This window comes from Fusarium subglutinans (assembly GCF_013396075.1).
Source record: "Fusarium subglutinans strain NRRL 66333 chromosome Unknown NRRL66333_c0000016, whole genome shotgun sequence".
NCBI lineage: Eukaryota > Fungi > Ascomycota > Sordariomycetes > Hypocreales > Nectriaceae > Fusarium > Fusarium subglutinans.
This window is the reverse complement of record NW_023502079.1, coordinates 120398-140708: the sequence shown is the minus strand read 5'-3', so window position 1 is coordinate 140708 and position 20311 is coordinate 120398. Positions and strand designations below refer to the sequence as shown.

At 49.8% G+C, this 20311-nt stretch overlaps 5 protein-coding genes across 5 annotated transcripts; 1 reads left to right on the top strand and 4 right to left on the bottom strand.

Annotated features, from left to right (window-relative positions):
- Nucleotides 1-119: 119 nt before the first annotated feature.
- FSUBG_1860 (37S ribosomal S25 mitochondrial) lies at nt 120-917 on the top strand (the record flags this gene model as incomplete). The annotated part of the gene is made up of 1 exon (XM_036679571.1): nt 120-917. The coding sequence occupies one exon, from the start codon at nt 120-122 to the stop codon at nt 915-917; it is 798 nt and encodes a 265-aa protein (XP_036542503.1).
- A 117-nt stretch (nt 918-1034) lies between these two features.
- Nucleotides 1035-2000, bottom strand: FSUBG_1859 (UDP-n-acetylglucosamine transferase subunit alg14; the record flags this gene model as incomplete). Its single annotated transcript, XM_036679569.1, has 3 exons — nt 1035-1626; nt 1680-1816; nt 1875-2000. 3 exons carry the CDS (start codon nt 1998-2000, stop codon nt 1035-1037), a joined length of 855 nt encoding a protein of 284 aa, XP_036542502.1.
- Nucleotides 2001-2797: 797 nt separating this feature from the next.
- Nucleotides 2798-5931, bottom strand: FSUBG_1858 (FAD dependent oxidoreductase; the record flags this gene model as incomplete). The annotated part of the gene is made up of 9 exons (XM_036679568.1): nt 2798-2974; nt 3029-3208; nt 3259-3339; nt 3397-3462; nt 3510-3537; nt 3584-3861; nt 3915-4078; nt 4508-5246; nt 5296-5931. The coding sequence occupies 9 exons, from the start codon at nt 5929-5931 to the stop codon at nt 2798-2800; spliced, it is 2349 nt and encodes a 782-aa protein (XP_036542501.1).
- Nucleotides 5932-6848: 917 nt separating this feature from the next.
- Nucleotides 6849-11294, bottom strand: FSUBG_1857 (transcription factor KCS1; the record flags this gene model as incomplete). The annotated part of the gene is made up of 2 exons (XM_036679567.1): nt 6849-8754; nt 8833-11294. 2 exons carry the CDS (start codon nt 11292-11294, stop codon nt 6849-6851), a joined length of 4368 nt encoding a protein of 1455 aa, XP_036542500.1.
- A 5954-nt stretch (nt 11295-17248) lies between these two features.
- FSUBG_1856 (protamine p1) lies at nt 17249-20083 on the bottom strand (the record flags this gene model as incomplete). The annotated part of the gene is made up of 1 exon (XM_036679566.1): nt 17249-20083. The coding sequence occupies one exon, from the start codon at nt 20081-20083 to the stop codon at nt 17249-17251; it is 2835 nt and encodes a 944-aa protein (XP_036542499.1).
- Between the last annotated feature and the right edge of the window lie 228 nt (nt 20084-20311).

The window sequence follows — 20311 nt, the reverse complement described above, 5'->3', positions numbered from 1 at the left end:
CAAGCCAGGTCCCGCCTGACATTACTCCCGATCAGAGCGTCAATTCATACCGTAAGGCCGCCGCTATTTATACCACCATACTCAATTGTAGCTCTACTTACACCGCCGCAGAATAGACCATGGGAGGCAGACAGATCCGGCCCGCAAGGGTCCTACAAACAGTCACCGAAGAGCTCAACCACACCATCCTCGGCGGCAGATCCATCCCTACGCCGCCATGGTACAACATCATGCAATCCGTTCCTCCGGCCGAGACACTGGTTCGAAACGTCACCCCCCGTCTAACGGGGCCGAAATCCAAAGCGAAAAAGCCAAGGAATCTCTATCGACCTCAACAGATAAAGTATATTGAGGATGGCCTGCGAACAACGTTCTATCAAGATCATCCTTGGGAGTTGGCGAGGCCTCGTGTTATTCTTGAGTCGGACGGAAAGGATTACCAGCACTGCGATTGGAGCAAGGGTTTGAGACAGCCTAATATTCCCTTGACGGGTGAATGGCAAGTTTCTCTGGATCCGTGGGCTGATGGAATAAAGCTAACATTCTATAGTGTTGTTCAACGGCAATTATGGTTGATGGAGAAAGAGAAGCTCTCAGTGAAAAGGGCATACGATATCACGCGCCGCGAATTCTACCGTCTACGTCAAGAGGAAGAGATCGAGAAACGAGTGGCCCTCGAGGAAGCCAAGCACGTGGGCGCTTACTTTGGCAAGTCCCGCATTGATGTTTCGCACCATCTCGAGGACCGAGAGTTCGAGAACTGGAAGATCTGGGCTGGAAAGGAGACGGAGCGTCAAGAGGCGAGTCGCAACTCGGAGATCGAGGACTTTGGTCTTGAGGAGGTGGAGGAGGACATCGCAGATGATGCGGGGCCAGAGGAGAAGGCCGAGGCTGTTGAGGGCAAGAAATCACCTTGATAGCATTATATCAGGGAGGGCGGATGATAACTGCCATGTACACAAACCATGTAACCTTTATTGTCTATGTATCAAAAAGCAGAAACGCATATTCCAAGAGATTCTTGGATTGGGATCTCATCCCATCAACTTATCATCTGTCGATGAAACATCCGGTCGTCTGGCGTTGAAGACCATCTCACCACAGTTTCTAAGTCCATACTTTTCCGCCACTTCTTGGTGCTGTACCAAAACGTCAGCGATGCCAGTGTAGTAGAAGAGTTTGCCCGTGAGGCTCAGGGTGCTGATCCGTGCCCAAGACTCGATGTAGATGAAGTGCATCGAATTCTCAGGTATTTTGCCCAGGAGCTTGAGAATGTGCACTGCCAGGCCGACAAAGAAGCCAGTCGCGGGTCCGTTGGAGTAGATGCAGGTAGGGTATGCCAGCTCGGCACCATCGATCTTGGGTGGCGGAGTTAACAAGGCCGGGAAGATGCTGACCATGCTGAGGAAGGCCGTGAAAGGGGTGGTCAGGAGTGATTGGTGAACGCGGCGCGCACGAGTGACGGTGAAAACGTCGTATGCTCCTGGGTTGGTGCCCTGAGAAGCACACAGTTTCCTCAGATCTGCTTCGTAATCTTCAAGATGATCCTCCGACATGGTATCGCCAGAAGTAATCAGATATCGTCGGTGGAAACCATCAAAGTTGCAGAAGCCATCATCCATCATCCTAGAAAAACGTTATTATAGCTTGAAATTGTATTTAGTAGGGCTTATTGTTACATGAGCATTTCCTTGCTGTGTCCTCCAGAGCCCATGACAAGTAGCCCGTAGTCGAACGGAGTGCGACGTTGGTTAAGAGAAGACAGTTCTCTGCTCACTGTCCTGCGGCGACGCCTGACAAGTCGGATATGAAGAGCCTTGGCTATGTCAGTATTGGAGTGTATGGTTTGGTTTCGGTTGTGGGATTTGGCTTACAGAGAATGCAATGAGAAGGGTAACGATGTAGATGGCCATGGCCGAGAGAAAGGCTACGAGCGGTCGGGGTGAGGCAAGTGCGCCTATTGCAAGCCCTACGCCTGCGGCGGCGATGATCATCACCATGTTTGCGTTGAGCACTCTTGATGGTAGATTGATGCCCTCGTGTTGTGAAGTGAGCGAGCGAGTGAGGTTGATCTTGACAGGTGGGCCTTTTAGGTATTTTCGCGCCCCGAGTCCAAACTCATATAGGCATTGGGTCAAGATGGCAAAACCAAGTCTAAAAAATAAAAGAGCTGAAGAGCATCATTTAAATGAATGGAGACTTTGTTTTCATTTTTTTATCTGTCGTACCAGTGTTAGTTCACTTGCACCTTTGGACGTAACGAAGATGACAGTGGAAGATAGTGGTGCCAGCCACTGGCAGCTAAAACTCATTCAACCATCCATTTGATGGAACAGACTGAAGTGCGTGCGTATTTGCCAAAACGCATCGGGCACACCAATCACAATTAACCATATTAAGTCCCATATGAATCATGTAAGCTCTTTCTTGACCTCAGAATAAAATCTTGAACCGTCACCGCTACAAAGACCGGGCACATGATGTTGCTGAACTGACTTATACCAATGAATTGAACTACCCTGGATCTACCATCAAGTTTCGATCTCGCTGAACTACATCCCTGCGTCGTTGTACAAGCCAGTGTATTTCCAGAGCACATCTTTGCCAGGTTGACTGATAACTGCTGCTTTTAAAAAGAAGAAGAAGAAAAGGAAAAAACTCCTGCTCAGTAACCCTCAAGTCCTGACGTGCACCTCACATTACAACGTTTCCTTCAACACAAGCTTTATTCAGCAATCAACAAGCAAGAGTCCTACTGTCACTTGACAGTCGAGCCACATCCCAGTACTCAGACACTTCAGAAGAAACGACGCTTCTTCTTGGGGATAACCTCATCCTCAGGCACTTGCCCTCCAACAAGTCTTCGCATCGCCTCTCTTCCAGAGTCATCGATAACCTCCTTCATCCCTTCACCAGTCGCAGCCGAGCATTCAATGTATTTGTGTGCTCCAATTCGGGTGGCCTGCCAGTTTGCCTAGAATAAAATCAGAACATGATTCATGTTATCCAATGGAGTTGAGGAATCTACCTCTGATGAGCAGATGCAGCAAGTCGGGTACGCCAATAGTCCAGACGACGAGAATGCAGAACCAGTTTGATGATCTTCCAAAAAGCACTGGTCGCGGAGATCCTTCTTTAGACCAACGAGGTACAGCAATGGCGCAAAACTCGCAGATTTGGTGAAGCCTTGGTCCGAAGCATGATGCCACTACTCAATTAGCCTTACTTATTTCGTGAGCAGTGAAATGTTGAGCTTACCCATTGGATGATTGTGTACATGGATATTTTATCTGAGATATCGAAACAGAGAAACACGGCGTCCCATTCAATGTAGGTCAACTTTTCGACGACGTTCAGGTCTGGTACGCCAGAGGTGTCCTACATCTCCATGCGCACAGGCTGGTTGTGGTACATTCGTTCGTTGACGTAGGTCTCATACAGAGGACGAGAAAAGGCGTTTGACTGTTAAAAGTTCAGCATGAACTCACTTGCGTGAATGGCAGACTCACATCAGGAAAGTATCCATAGCGAGATCGACTGTCCAATGTTAGCAGATACGTCAACACAAGCTTTGGAAACTCACAATAGCAAAGACGTCTGACCAGCGGCCTTGCTCCCGACAAACAAAAAGTTCAAACGGACAGGATCCCTCGGAATCTCCTCCGGCTCCTTTCTCTTCCTCTTGCGAGTAAATAAGCTCAACAAACTCCTTCGCTTCCCCTCCGCACGTCTCGGCATCAAGCTTGAAGCAGGCCGAGTAGAAGAAGGCGTAGAACTACGTCCGAACATTGGCGTAGCAGCGCGGAAGAAGCCCAGGCGCGTAGAAGGTCTAGCCTCAGGAGGAGAAACATCACGAAAAGTCTAGTGATACATGGTTAGTAGAGCAGAGAGGAGGGTTGTCAGGGGGTTTATACGAGACGCGTAGGGGGACGTTCGTCGAAGTGGTCTCCTTCGAAGGGATCGTCGCGATCCATACGGCTTGGAACTCGTTGACGCCATGAGTCGATGCGTTCTTCGGGCATCATGTTGAGGAGTGACATTGGAATGAGGAGGAACGGAGATGAGTCGGTTTGGTTGTCTAGAAGGCAGAGTTACAACACTTGGAAAAAGGTGAGTGTGAAGGTGAAGAGAAAGAAACGCAATAAAGACGCTGAATGAATTAATGAAGAGGTGCGTTGATAAGAAGTGAATTATACCGATCGCAAGTGAGGTGAAAGTGGTGATGCATGCAGCCTTAGCTTGCACTGGCAGACAGCTGTCAACACTTCACTTCACTCCACTCCACGCCACACCACAGACCAGAATCTCTCAGCTAAGCCAGTAAATCATCCATATCTCATTACTTCAGTGCAATGCCTCAGCATCTACTCAAAAAACTCCGCCGCATTAGCGATATAAGCCCTCCTCAACCTCTCCTTATCAACCCCCAGCAAATCCCCCGGAAACCACTCCTCCAACCGTCCCCCTGGCCTCCCAACACCTTCCCCCAACTTCTCCTCCTCCTTACCAAGCACCATAACCGCCAATGCCGTTCCACAAAGCCAGGCATACACCATCCCCTCGCCACAGAACCCAGCGGCCATCCACTCCCCTGACCCTTTCGACCCAGGGGCTCGTCCAACAAGGGGCATCAAATCACCCGTGAAGCCAATGATGCCAGTCCAGGCTTTTATGAGACTGCTCCCGGGGCCCCAGTTTGGTTCATAGACGGAAGGCATCACGCCGCGGATGTGCATTAGGGGAAGGGCGTGGGTTTTGCTATCGTCCCAGATTCCAACTTGATCGAGGCCGTCTTCCTTGCTGCGGAAGAAACCACCTCCTATCATTAGATCACCGGGAGTGCCGTCTGGTCGATCTGGACGTTGGGTGATGTAGTCAAAGCCTGGATTGTAGATCACAGACCATGAGCGGTTTCCTTGGGTTGGGGGGAATGAAGATCCTGGTCGTTGGGCGCTCATGTGTGCGATGGCACCGACGACACAGCCCCTTACTGGAGGGAGGAGTTGCCCGGCATGAGCATTTGTTGTGTGGATTACATGCTTCGCCTTGATGACTCCACGAGGTGTCGTAACTGTATAAGAGCCATCCGAGTTATGAGATACCTTCTCCACAGGTGTATGAGTGTTGATACTCAACCCCGGGAACCGCTCGAGTAAATCGTTCCACACACTCGTGACAAGACGATATGGCCAGAGTGCACCCGCCGTGTAAGTCACAGCTCCCACAACAAGCTCATTCACCCCAAACTGTCCTCATTAGTACTTCACTCATAGCCTTCATTCGCCTAGAACTCACCTCCTTTCTCGCCTCCTCCGCCTCCCAAACCCGATGCCTCTCCTCCGGCATCCACTCCCTAACATCCTCAACCTGCTTCTTCGCCTTTTCAAAATCCTCCCTCTCAACAAAGACATCCACCGTCTCAACCTCTCTAACCTCAGCCACCTCGACCCCCCTCCCCAGCTGCTTCATCATCTCCAAATGCCTTCTCTTAAACCTCACTATCCTCCTCGCGTTCTCCGGTCCCAACTTCGACTTGAACATGGCGAATTCATCATATGGTGCACTTTTAATATGCCCGCCATTTCTACCCGTTGCACCGCTGCATAGCTGTCTTGCTTCACAGACTACAACTCTTAGACTAGAGTTGGACAGTTCTAGCAGAGATTTCGTCACGGCTGCGCCTGTGATGCCGCTGCCGATGACGACAATGTCTACTTCGGAGGGAAGCTTGTCATCTTGGATGTCGCATAGTGCTGGGAATGGCGGGTCGTCGAGCCAGTATGACTTTGTGGGCTTTGGCACGGGAAACCCTGGCTCTGAGGACGCGCGTTCAAGAAGAGATGAGAATTGCTTGTGAAGCGTCAGAACCGTCCTCAGGCCAGCTGATATGGCCGATGCCGTTGATTTAAGCGTCGATATAATGGAACCCATGTTTGCTGGTGAGATTAACGGTCAGATGAATATGCTGAATTACTATGGAGAGAATATATAGCTGTCAAAGGAACAATCGGCAGCAGGTATGTAGCGCTTTACGATGCATCCAACCACAAATAGTAGGTTGGGCAGGGTTGTTGTTAGCTAACAGTTATCTCGCTGGAACCAGTTGCGACGCTAACCTAGTCTCACAGATATCGTGCTCACTTATCCGTAGATACGAGACCAAACCATCAGACCTCAGTAGGTAACTATACGGATTATGAACCAACGACCTTTTAGCTTGCATTTTCTCTAACGTCTAAGAGCTACCTTGCCGAAACCACCAGGATGCCCGTTTCACTGCCGTCAAGGTACAAGCAGATCGCCAAACAAAAAACACCGTCATCATTCTGGTTTTCGTTCCCCAACCCCAACACCAACGAAACTACACGTCAAGAAATCCAAAAACAAGCACTTCCTGCAGCGAAGCCAGAGCCGCTGCCATTCCTTCCCTCTCGACCCATCACTCACTTCCAGCCCAAGTGAAACAGGGAGTCGATGATAAAAACGGGCTTTTCAAACTCCAGCTCCAGCCCCCCTTTCCTGTTTGCTGTTGCGCCACAACCGATGCAGGGTATGTTTTGAGTTGAATTCAACATGTCATAAGACATAAGCCCTGTTCCTTCTACCCTTTGTCTCCCTTCTGGGTTTTGTTCCAGTTCCATACCGCCATGGTGATAATTCCTGTGAACTCCAGGGTCCCTCCGCAGGAGAGAAGTTGGCCATGAAACAGAAAAGTGCCAAGAAAAACAAACCAAACTCCAGCGAAACCAAAAATCCATTTGTAAAACCGTCCAAATTGAAATGAAGTAATGGGTATCAGACACTTCGTCTCAAACGTACACCACCCCACCGTCCTTATCTAAGGTCATCTAAAGGCTGACCATCCCGTTCTCGGCATCAAGATCTCCGGCATAGTCCGTGTGATGCGAGAATCTACCATAAGGATCAAGCCCCAGCTCCTGTCTCACGTCCCTTTGAATCTGGAGAAAATATCTCCTCAGACTACGCAAGCCCTTGAGAAATCCACCGTCAGGTTGATCAGGGTGTTGCGGAGGGCACGGCTTGTCGTCAATCTTATCAAAAGGAGTGACACTGTTGGCGAAATCCGCAATCTTGAAATCGATCTCCCTCTTGTTCTTCGTCTTCCTTCGCGAGGTCTCCTCTGTATCAGTTGCACAGTCAGTGGTAGACTCGTACATCGTTTCGTTGTCCGCATCCTCGGACGTATCGCCGTCGTAAAACATGAGCAAGCTCGCGGCGTAAAAACGATACCCGTTCAACTTGCTCACAATTTGTTCGAGTTGCCCAAGTTTCTTGAGCACAACTGGAATATGTCGCAGAATACTATGCAGATCAACACCGTTGTATAGAAACTTTTGCAATGCGCCTTGAAACTCGTCTCCAGCTTTCAGCTTGCGGCCGTAGTATTTATCCTGAAAATCGTATGTTTCCTTCGCAGCGTTCCACACTTGCAGTCCGCAAATTCGAACGCCCAACTCAGCTGATGTTGTGTTTCGACACTTTTCAGTTTGCGACTTTTGCTTCTTTGGGCTAGCCTCCACGCCATATTGTCGAGTTCCCATCTTCAGATCCATCATACAAGGTCTTTTCATCCCTGATGTAAGGTCCTCTAGGAGCAAGAAGTATTCGACTCGATCCTTTTGGGTCTTTGCCTCTTTCGGGTTGACTGGCCTAGGAATCTTGGTGAACTCATGGGCAGTCTCTTCCATGGCCGGGGTGGGCTCAGTCGATTCGATGGCAAACTCGTCTTCAGGACGCAGATGCTCTAGGTACTGTGAGTGATGGTGGGCACCATTTGTGTCAGGATGATGGTGTCCATTCGTAGAATGTGTCTTTGAGTGTCGCTTGGGCTTATCTTCGTTGTCTCCCTTATACCCAGCATCATCAGCCTCCTCAAAGTACTTCAAGTCTCCCCTGGGTTCTCTAACATCCTCAGGTTTCCGTCGAAGACCGCCAGCAGAATACCTGCGCTTCTTCTTCGCTGTAAGAGGGTTTTCCTTCAGAGTTTCCGGCTCAGGAGCGCTTGTTCCAGTCACATCTTTAACTTCTTCGGGAGCCTGCTCAGGCTCAGACTGAACATATTCATCCATGCCAGGCCCGAGATCACTGTGTGAGTAGTGATGTGCAATCTTTCGTTCCTGAGGATAGCCGTTTGCTTCATCGTGAACGTCGATGAACGGGGAGTTACTTTTGATCAGAGCGGGGTCAGAATTCGTGGATCGCAGGAGGCGTTGCAAAGTAGGACGTGGAATTGATCGTTGGTGTGGTCGGCGATGTCGATGAATCTTGACAGGTTCCTTCAGGAATGCGTCGTTGAAAACCTCGTTTCTCAACCTCTTGTTAACCATGGTTGCGCCCCAACTGTTGGGTCGCTCATCTAGAGGCGGTCTGCTCGATGTTCCAGAAGATGGCACGGAGGGATTTGATACAGTGGAAGTTGAGATACTTTGTCGTCGGTATTCTCTTGGCAAAGGCATCGGTTGGAGAAGGTTTCGGGGGAGAATGTGCCTGTTGTCGTCGAAAGTTACCGTCGGAACAGGAATGTTGCTATTGGCGAGAGACTGGCTAATAACTCGGCCTGTCGGTTTCTCGACTGTGATGGCGTCCTGGCCCTCGTTCTGTTCCAGTTCGTTTCTACTAGACTCAAGCTTTTCCTGTGCCTTCTTGCGCTCGGCTGCTGCCACCTCGTCTTTCTTGGACGTGCTCTTTCGGCGAGCTTGTTTCTGGAAGGTGACATTCAATACACCGATATAGCTGTCAAAGTTAGCACTTCAGCACGATCTCAATAATACAGACGCAGAGGGTCGCAAAACACGATTCGATCAGACGTACCGAGGAAGGAAAGGCAACAGATCACGGTGGTATCTCTCTATAGTCTCGTAAAACTCATTTTCCCTATTGTTGAGTTGCTTACAGACAGCCCTTCGAGAGAATCTCCAGAGGGTGGTGTGTCCACCAACTTGATGTTTATACGGAATGAGCTCGATCGCCTCCAGAGGCTCTTGAGGGTCATGCTGATGATCATGGACATGGTCTTCATACTGGCTCACGATTTGCGGTTGTTTATGAGAGTCAGTTGTCACTGTGATTTCCTCCTCAATAACGGCACCCTCTTCACCTTGTTGAGGGATGAGGTCACCGCGTTTCAAGGTAAGCTTCTCATGAGAAGGGTGACGGGAAATTCCATAAGGAGGTTCATCCTTCTCATGGATGGCTTCTGACTCTGGCTCATCAGCCTTCACAAGCCACGGGCGCTGATTACTTTGCGATAGAGACCGCACGCGGATACTACGGGCCGCAATGCGGTCCTGCGGTTCACTTACACAAGGATCTTGGAGCTCTTGGTGGGGCAAAAAGACGGCAGATGAGATCTTTTCTTCCCCAGATTCTTCGGCTTCTCCATCATCGCGAGATCCGACATCAGTATGAGCACTGCCCGCCGAGTCCCGTCTGGACTCCACAATTTCGGCTTCACGGGCGGTCTCGGTATTGGCGACCGGGATCGGCCCCACAACTTTGGCCGACTCCACCTGTTCGTTTCCATCTTTGGCCTGGGAGACTGGCTGCTGCACTTGCAACGGCGCCTTGTCTTCAGATTTGACGGAGCCATTGACTGGAATGGAAAAATAATCCTCGCTAGGAGATGTGCTTAGAACAGGCTGTTCATCGAGCGAATCTGATGTGAAAAAAGAACCTTTTCGGTCTTCCTGGCGAGTGCGAACGGCCGTCGGCTCTTTGTCAGAGGTTGTCGGTTGGGAAGCTTCACGCAAGGCATGTTGATGACCCTCCTCAAGAGGTGCCAATTTCTCTTTCGCCGTTTGTTTGGTATCCTTGCGACGTGGCTTATCCTCTGGTGGCAGACCTTCTTTGAAGAATCGTAGACTGTAACTAGACTTGCGGCTACGAGCATTATGCTCCAGGCCAGCCATTGCCTCAGTCACGGACTTCTCAACTAAGCCATCCTCTTCTTGTCCTTCCGCAGAACCAATGGACCAAATCTTTTCAGTTTTTTCCGTGCCAGTGCCACTCCAGTGAGGCGGCATCTTTGCCCATTGTACCGGCCTCTGCTGAACGGGTTTCGCATCCTCCTTTCGCGTCACCATGGGTGGTGTCTTGGTTCCTGAGCGAGTATCGAGAGGGACGGGTCGGTCAATAAGGGCTGCTGTGTAGCTTGTGGTTTGGGGTTGGTAATAGTCAACAGATTGTCTATCGAGATCCAGAGATGTCGATGCCTTGCCACGGGGCATGTCAATCGGTTCACGATGATCAAGAGCACCTCGAAGTGTAGTAGCAAGAGTTGAATGGCTAAAAGTCGATGGGACGCTCGCCGCCTCCCGAGGGACGAGCGACGTCATCGTTGTAACAGTAGTAGACGCTCCCATATTGATAGATTCGGAAGCGGCTCTAGCTAACGGCCTAGGAGCGGTGCGCTGAGCTGGAACATTGTGATAAGAAGATTCGAAGGGGTTTGAGGCGCTATCGCGATCGTATTGCGAAGCGAGGTTCGCTGGTGCGGTTGGTGGCCCTGTCAATGAGTAAAGACTCGAGTGCGCAGTGGGAGTAGTTGGAGTCGAGATAGTCGCAGAGGAAGGGATGGTCTTGTCTAGGTTAGACTGTCGAGCGGCAGTAGATGTATTTGTAAGAGTTGGGGGAGATGGCGAAGTTATAGGAGGAGTAGATGTAGGAGAGAAGGATTTGGGAGATTTGACATTGGTGATACCTCTCGCGGAAGCCAAGGCTTGGGTCAGCAGGGAAGGGCCGGTCTGCCTCGGTATGGGACCGGGGCCACGGGCCTTCTTATTACTGGAAGTTGAGGCAGAGGGAGGGTCAAGAGCAACGCCGATGGGGAGGGTATCGGCTTGGTCTGGAGTGTCCCTGGCATTGGCATCACCACGGGGCACGTAATCAGAATCAGGAACAGAATCAGGCACGTTGTTGGGCACCTTGTCTGCAGAGGGTGGCGGTAGGGAGGGAGAGACGGAAGAGGGAGTGGGAGTAGTGTTGTCGGCTGTGGGATCACCAGCGACAGCAGCAGCAAGGGCGACGGCGGGGGATTGGTCAAGGTGCCCTTGATGGGCATCATCAACATCATCATAATCATGATTAGGGCCAGCGACACTGCTATCTTGTCCCGCTATGGCTATGCCTGCACCAGCGCCATGGCCTGTCGCAGAAGTATCTGGCAGGGCCTCAGGGACAGGCGCAGAACTGGAACAGGTACGGATACATTGCTCTGGCTCGCTCACCTGAACGGCGTGTGCGGCATTTTCGGACAGACGATGCGGACTGGACATGAGGAGGAGGACATCTGGCGCGACACGCTTTGTTTGGTTTGTTAGGAGAGAAGAAGGAGGAGGAGAGTTGCGAGTTGTGAGTTGAGATTGTGAGGATGAATGTGGATGGGAGAAGATGTGGGCGTGGAGGAATGATTCGTAGATACGGGGCCGGGGGGCTTGCCTCTGGCATTAGGTTCGCTTTTCTCGGGGGGCGGTAAGGCAAGTCAAAGTGCTATCTGAGACCGAGGGAGGGGCACTTCATGGCCCGGGCGGGGCACTGCCAGTGCAGTCCCATCAGTAAAACCCAGCAGAGCAGAGTCAGTCAATCACTGTAGCGAGGCTAGGGAGGGTGCCCTAGAACATCAAGCCATCAAAAAAAGATGTATCTTTTTGACTGACAAGTACCTGACCCATTACCCAGCCCGGCATTTGGCAGTGACTAGGGGTTGCCTCTCTGGCGGGGTGACTTGATCACGGTCAAAGTGACTCAGATACTTTTTTTCAGGTCAAACCAGACATTCCCAGCCCATCACTGTGCCATTTCGCGGGGTTCCGGGCTCTTAGTGGCCGTATTCAATTAACTTCCGGAGGCCAAATTATTTGATTGCCAAGTTCCGGGCCTGGCTTCATCGTTCCCCGGTATGGATGTCTCTCTACCTACACCGCAACTAAAAACATCGTATGGATGAAGGGATTGCCTGGTCGAGCAGCAGCAGCAGATCAGCCCTAGTAACCAATACCGTATACGCACACACCAGGAAACTCAGCCCAAGTCTGTGCTCGTCGCAGGAACCCAATTCCCAAGCTGTTGGATAAACCCAACCAGCGGCGGTCACCCCAGTGGATACTAATTAATGTGTTGCGGCACCGGGAGCGCTATCCGTGGTGCCCATGTGAAAGAGAGGTTGGATGGAAAGTGATTTTAGTGTTGAGAGGCTCAAACACCGGTTATTGTTATCTAAGACGGTCGAAGCAAGGGATTTGAGGCCAAGTTGTTAATGAAACTGCAACACAGCAGATGTTGAGGAGGGGAGTGTTGAGAGACTGATAAGGTTTTTCAGTTGTGATTGTGATTGTGATTGCGATGAGAGGGAATGAGATGGGAATGAAGGGGGTGTGGCTTGCTAAACCCTTCCTATTGATCCCTATCGCTACCATGTGGATGGATTGCGAGATAACCGGGCTTCTCGAAGGTGAAATTCTAGGGGACCTTGATGTCAGTCAGCCTCAAAATATGTAGACATTGCCAGCTGGTAACTCTGATCAGACTTGTGGAACGACATTCGTTCATTATATCAATACGGAGTCAGGGAGTATAGTCAGCTTGGATCACTCAAAGCCTCAGTCCGATCAACTGCAAATCATTATCGCTCTCTGCTTATCAGATCTGCATTGCCCAGTATTATCTGCATATGTTTCCTACCACTTCACCAAGTCACACTTACACTCGCAGTTTGCAATTGAAGTTGCAATGTGCCTAGAAGAGTATCATAGTTGGTCCCGCTGTAAAAGGACGCTCCGCAGATATGCGTGAAGCGTCAGATCCCCCATGCATGTCCTTATCATCATGGATCCAGCTTGAATAACCATTGGGCAGACTCACGATGCTTTAGGCAATTATTCAGAAGCCCCGCTGCGCCGTTGCTGCTAGAAAGTGGAGGTTTTGCATCTAACCCTGCCTCTTGAGGGTGAGGAAATAAAACTGCATCATGTCTATGACTTTTGAGGAAGCTGTGCTGTCTGATAGAAGTCAATGGCTGATAAGACGCATATTCAACCATTACCAATGCTATATCTTGAGAATGTATGTCTCTAAAGTTCTGAATTGTTTGTCTAGGTAGAGTTCAAAGTTACAGTTGCAAACTTTGAGCCAAGGCTGACGTATTTTGTCGGCCGCTTGGCGGAACCTCTGCTGCGTTTCACAGGGATCATCACTGGGTCATTCTTGGGTCATTTCTTGGATTTTTCTTTCGCTTTGGTCACGTTCACCCTTTCATTCTCGGCTATGCAACCCGCAAGGGAGACCCACGTTTGGTTCGTGACATTTGATGGTTTCTGTTAGCAATTGGCTTTCTTGATTGGATGCTTCATCTCTCTTTTAATGCGGCTGCTGGATGGTTTGGTTCCCCGACGAGGCTACACTGGGTTATCCCTTGACAACAAAAAGTGAAGGACAATGGTCGAGGTTGAGATAGAGAGAAGTGGCGTGGCTAAGGTTTCGGAATCTTTTGGTTTGGATTCCTATTCGAACATGGCGTATGCAGGTCCTTGTTGGTTGGCTAGGTTGGATTCTCTCTGGAGGTTGCCATGCTGATAATTCGAATTGGTTAAGCCACAGGCGGTTTACAGTACTCACTTGAGTTCTAATAATTCATCCAGCAACTCTCATTGCATGTGAATCGCATATCACAGGCCTAAGTAACTGCCCATCATCAACAAATCTCGTCATACTCTCCCCATCATCGCACACGTATCATATCGTTCACCCTCCATCAGTGCATCTATCAAATGGTGTCTCTTAGTGCGGGGCTCTCTTTGGTGGGTGGGAATCCAAAAGGGTGTCATGTGATGCTTCGAAACTGGCCAAGATCATGACATCTTCGCAATGCCCATGATGGGTGTTGTTGATACATATCAGGTCAGGTCAGTTGCGCCGACAGTGCGATTTCGATTCCATTTATGCGCTGATCATAATCCCAGATTCTCTAAAATGAGACCTCAGCGCACAAGACATTGACATCTGGACGGTTTGGTATTGGTTCAGACTACAGACTCGGTCTGCGGCTTACAATTTACATTTTTATTGTCCATTACACAACATGATGGCTTTGGCCAGTAGATGGAGGGTCTGGTGTCGTCTTGCCACGTCCGGTCTTTTCAGTCGCTGACCCCAGAGCACAGAGCTTCCTCATTCCATCATTCATCATCATCATCATCATAGCCAGCCAGCTCATCAATCTCCGATGACACAATGAAACCCCCGAGACACGTTCTCTCAGCAACTCTGTTGTATGGCTCTAGCCCTGCCGTCCGTACCCCCTTTGGCGTATTATGGTTTTCTTTTTTTGTTTGAGCTTGATCATATTCCCCTGAAATGGCATCCAGGAAACGTGAATAAGCTACCGTAGATCGCTTCATTTTCGAGCCCTTTACCGAATCCCTATTGCAGAGTAGTGTATATTGCACGAGACGCTATTTCTTTCTTCTATTGTTGCAATTGTGCGCTTAGCTTATAACCTTGGGGTGTGTTGTTAGACGTTGGATTGTTGTCGAGATATCCCCGCTAATAACATGCATCAGCCGCAAGAAAGAAGACAAAAGAGCCGAGTTCACATATGACTGCGGCCGCCGACGGTGCTCATACTTGCATGAAGCCATGGATGTTTGTTCTGCAACGTTTAATCGGTGGAATTTGTTTCGAGCCCTTGATCCGAAAGAGGCGTGCACTGAAACATCCATGATTAGACCTTACCCTATATCGTTCCGGGTAAAAGAGACTTTTGCTACCAACCCTCCCCGGTGCCCCGGACAAATTCACAGTTTCTCAAAACGCATGAATAATGAAGGATTTTACTCGACTGATGGGGGGGACGCTTTTCCTGGTCGTATCATCTCGTTGAGCTACTGTAGCTTACACGATGACGGCACGTCCCATCCCGCCAAAGTGGCTCTTGGGTCTCTTACACCAACACCAGCAACAACTATCGAAACACATGAATCCGTGGAAGATGCCCTGCCCTGCCCATCCCTACCTCGATTCTCCAATCACTAAAGTCGCTGGTCTACCCCATCTTTTAGCCAGACTCTTTTTTATCTCGCCAAAGTCAATGCCACAGAGATGTGCATGTCACTCTCCGGCCAATAGTTGCCCGTCCCTCAACAACGTGCCTTGACTTCACGTTCCATGACGTTCGAATTCCTCAACCTTCAACACAACCCGGCCTCATTGTCACCCCCGGCTTCAAATCTTGAGTGACATGGACTATCTCAAGTGAGACATGTCCTACGGCGTTGGCCCAGCGCCAATTCAGGGGAAGGGGAAACGAGAAGCACTGTGGAAGGAGAACCGGCCGATCCTTTGAATATGTCGTGTGCTTCTCTGTCACTCTCACCAAAGACAGTGTCTGAAGGATGATTATCAATGCGGCCCTTCTTTAGCCGCCTCAACCGGGTTAAAGACCCGGTCGAGTGTTATCTGCTTCGTAGTAGGGCTCAACTCGGCCTTGCTCTGCATCAAGATTCCCCGCCTCTTGATATTCTTTCAAGGCAAATCTTGGACTCACGCTCAGAGATCTGCCAGTATATGGATACAAATCCACAAACCCACAGACTTTGTGGTCATCTGACTCTTGCAAATGGGTCTTCTTACCAAGCGCAACGTGCAGCTGGAGACAAGAGACGACAGCCCTAGCAAGGCAAGACCGGAATTACATCAAGATATTGCGTGGATCTATACCTCAGATCCGACTAATAAGCTTCCTCCTCCAGAGCATGCATATTACCGTTCCCGGGACCGGACTGGGCGGAAAACTGCTCCACCCCCGATCCCGCTGTGTCACTGAGATATCCAACAGCCCTGGCATCGAATCCTCAATTTCTCAACACGGACGACAAAGTACCTATCTCCCCCCTGATAGATCATCTCCAGAATACGATTCCGGCATCTTGACACACGTTCCGTCGCTGCTTCTAGTTTACACCGAAACTTCCACTGGCCAAAGCTTTCACCACACTGAATCGTCGATCTAGCTCAACCCATCCACAAACAGCTCCCCTCGCTCCCATGTGCCGCCAGGGGGCGTGTAATCAAGGCGAGGAAGTACTTCGTTGTCCCAATTGGCATAACCTTTACATGCTGCTATTGAAAACATCAAAACGTAAGTTAAGTTAAGTTCAATTAGAGATTTGTGAGGCGCACGTTGGTTTCTGGCGAATCAGCTCCGCAACCGCGGGCTCATGGGCGATGAAAGGGAGACAGCATTGCAGGCCTTGCATCATGCACGTTTCTTTTTGAATAGGCGAAGGAAAAGAGTTTTTATGCGTGTTCGTCATGTTTGCATTTGTAAGAAGCGGTGTCGGAATCGAATGCTATGAGCTAGGGGAGGAAAGAAACCCAGGACCTTGATCCTAAGTGATGAAAAGACTTAGGTAACTTAGCATAAGTTCAGCATAAGTTTAGTATAGACTTAGAATACCCTTTGTTAAGTTTATTTTGACACCCCCATATCAAGGCTAGATGTTTTCTTGCTCCCTGAGGACGAGGTACAGCATGAAAAAGCTTGTCACCTCGTTTCCAGGCCCCCGGAATGTTGGGCGTGCACGTGGTTGGAACACAGGGACTGACTTGACTGCGTGTACAATACGTATTAAATGCTCTGTAGCTCTGAGCTGGTCCTATTCCATATCGACGCATGTCGTAAATTCGATTTCGAGTCTGATACTCCGTAGTGTTGCCTCTGTAACAGAGGTTGCGTATCTCGTCCCCAGGGCGCAAGACTTCTGATATTAGATCAAGGTCCTAAAAATACTTAGTCTAAGATTCTCTGAATCTAACTAAATCATATTAAATTACGTTAAATTTACCTGAGTTTACTTAAGGCTTTTTGTCATTTAGGATAGAGATGTTGCCTTTTCATGAATCCCCTTACTCATCTTGCTACTCTCACAACTACGATTCTGAGTAAACATAACATAATTCGAATTCGTGTTGATAAATCTACTTGAGGTATCTACCCGTTATACGCCTGAGTGGTATGTGAACCTCCATATATGACTCCCGTAGTCTGACTGTCGTGTCTTTCATTCCCTGTTCATCCTTAAACTCCTGATACGCTCGAGGTCCATGACGCTCGGCATGATTGCTGATGCATGAAAAACAAAAAACCTTTCTTCTTGAAAGTAATAAATTCATCCATAGGGGCAAAGCCCGCAATGAAACCTTCGTGTAGGTGTAAACGTTCTTGGTGATCCTTTCACCATGGACTTTGCTGGCCCTGAGTCTTCTGGGGTGATGATTCTGTTCCACTAAGATTCCATTCGAAGACGTGGTCCATCTCGCGGAAAACATCTTCCGCCATTTCCATAGGGTCTTGCGACTCATCAGACTCGCGATCGCTCTTAGTCGGATCTGAAGGAGGAGCTGATTGACGCAACTGGTCTGCCGAAAGGAAAGCCTCTGCCATGGCATCTGGCATTGGGCTGCCAACTGTACGCTGTGATTCTGATGGAAGCAAACGCTGTTTGTGACGGATGATAGGTCCTCGCACCACGGCATCAAAGTGCTTATGGAACTTGTCATCTCCAGAGGTAGGAAGTTCAGATATAGGAGTATCAGGTGGTGGTGAGCCTTGACGTCCCTTAGACGTAGATGGGCAAGGCGTTGTTGGGCTACTCGAGTATCCCTTAGTCTCATGGGGTAGCGGTGCGAAGGAGACTCGACGCTCAGAGCTCCTGACCACCCAAGGATTCTTCGTTGCGGAAGCCAGAATACCTTGCGTGCTTGGCATACGACTTCCCGATCCCCTCCAAGCAGCGCGCTTGCTTCTTCGAGAACCATGCCCTGGGGAAGTTGATCTGAAGGACGCAAATGACTTGACCGAGAATTGGGGCTCAGGTGTCGATTCTATGACCGTTGTGGCTGCCGCAGAGGCATCCTGTAGTGGCGCATCAACTTGAGATGCAATGGCTGGTGTGTTTGGCTCTTCGACTGTCGTGCGATCCTCTATTTCGACAACAGGTGTCAGGGCCAGGGGTATCGCCGGCAGTTCGGCCATCTCGTTTGTCCAAGGTGTCTGCTCCACAGGGCTAGATTCAGCGACGATAGTGTCCGTTTCCTTCAACTCTGACATAGGGCTGTCTGTAGATATTTTGCCTAGGCTCAGTGTAGCGTACTGAGAAAGCTTACTATCGGCCCATGGGGTCTGCTGTGAGAAGGGAATGCGTGTGTCCTTTGGTGAGTTGGGTTGGCGCTGTTCTTGCTCTAGCTGTTGTTCCTTGGCTGTGCTATCGACAACAGTTGGTCTCCTCACGTTCTGTAACGACGGCTGGGGAAGACTCAAAGCTCGACGTAGAGTCGTCTTCATGGGGGTAGATTGAACTGATGCTGTCTTCCGTCGACCACTGGGAGAGTTGGAGGCCAGCTTCGACGGGCAAGATGCTCTTCTTTGGGGTAAGCTTTGATAGGCAGGACTTCCAGTCAATTTTGCCAACTTTTCCCATGAGCTTTGAGGAATGAACCTCTTCTTGATTGAAGTTCTGAGAAGATACTCGGCATGAGAAGGTGTTGTGGGTTTTGATGGCGTCGTCTCAGCCTCACGACGTCCTGCCAAGGTTTGTGGCGTCCTATTATTGATTGTTGTTGTTGTTGGGGATACGACTTCAGTGGCTTTCGCTTTGCCAACCTCTTCCTCTTCCTCTTCTTCGCTAGATTCATCCACAGAAGCAGTTACACTGTCCTCGTGGTTTTCAGTTACAGCCAGGCTGCTGGTGACATCGGTTGTCCCACCCATGTCCTCATCTTCTGACCCTGTGGTTGATTGACATTCGCTATACATTTCTTCAGCAAGGAGCACCATTCCGTCTTCCGCTGACACGTGACTAGGACAACTTGTGAGCTCCGAATCAGATGTCGTGGTGTCAATCATCCGGCTGTCAGAAACATCGAATCCATGAAACTCCTTGCTTGAAATGGATGACAGAGGGCTTGTCACAGCAATTTGGTCAATTTCCATCGCAACATCCGAGTCTCGTAGGCTGCGCCCTTCCTCTATTGGTGTGCTGTTTTCGGATATTGTGCTGGCCAAGTCGTCATTAGGGGATGACAGGCCGGACCAAGTGTCCTCATCTCTGGGCATGGATGCAGTTTCCACAGCCTGGTTGAGCTTTGGTCGCATTTTGAAACAGAAACTGTCATCTTCTTGGGTCTCGAAAGCTGGGCGACGTGTTAGATTGTTGCTAGCCGTTTCATCTTGAGCTCTCAAATCAGTAGTTCCGGGTACAGAGCCTCGTTGGGGAACTGAGACTTTGCTTGGTGTTGAGAAGAATCTCTTTTTCGCAATGGCGGAAGACGGCAACCGATCGGGGACACTTGAAAAGGATGTGTTGAACGCCGTAGCTGAGAGCGAAGGTTGATTTCGGGACGGGACCGGAGTATCAATGGAGCCCGTTTCCGTGACATCTGTTCTTCGTCGTTTATTCGCCAAATGTTTCAACCATGATGATCCCTTGGCCTTTCGCTTTCTCTCAGATAATGACCCTTGTGGTGTTGATGCCCAAAACTCGTCCTTCGGTTTCTTCTCAGCATCCACGGCATCTCTCCATTCTCGGACCTTGGCCAGCTCATCTTCTTCCAAATAAGGGTGTGTTTCGGTCTCGGAAGTTTGGTTGAGGCTTTCGGGGCTCGGGAGGTGACATTCCAGACTATCACTAGCCGGCTGAACTGTCTCTGGTATAGATACGTTGCGTCGAACATTGGCGGACCTTTTCAATTTCCCTGGCGACGTCCTTATTATTCTTGCGTTTCCAGCCGTTCGGTGCTTTGAACGCCAAGGGTTAACCCAGTTCGAGGACGTCGCATCAAAGGGACCTCTGAGCAATGCGGTCAAGAGGACTGGAGCCTTTCCGTCGAGAAATCTTTGACCGGCTGCTTCGATACGCAGTTTTCGTGACATAGGGTTATCGTAGTTCTCGTCGTCTGAGCCTTCGTACAAGACATCTTCGGGGTCGCAAGTCGCTTCGCAGTAAATCGTGTCTTCACCCCATCCCAGAGCGAGCTCGTCAGCTAGAGGATCAACGGTCTGGGCGGCCATGTTGATAGTATTGGAGGCTTGCGCCCTCCTGGTGGGAATTCGTTGTCTTTAGAAGCATATACAGGGTACAGCGTTGACCGACTGTTTGGGTGATTATTGATTCCTGATCCCTGTCTAAAGAAATGGATTCACGGTCTATCACCAGGGAGACGCGCCCCGCGTCAAGTCACGTGATGTCGCGTAAAGTGCTTTATCGTACGTCATGACGGTGACACAGAGCGATGGAAG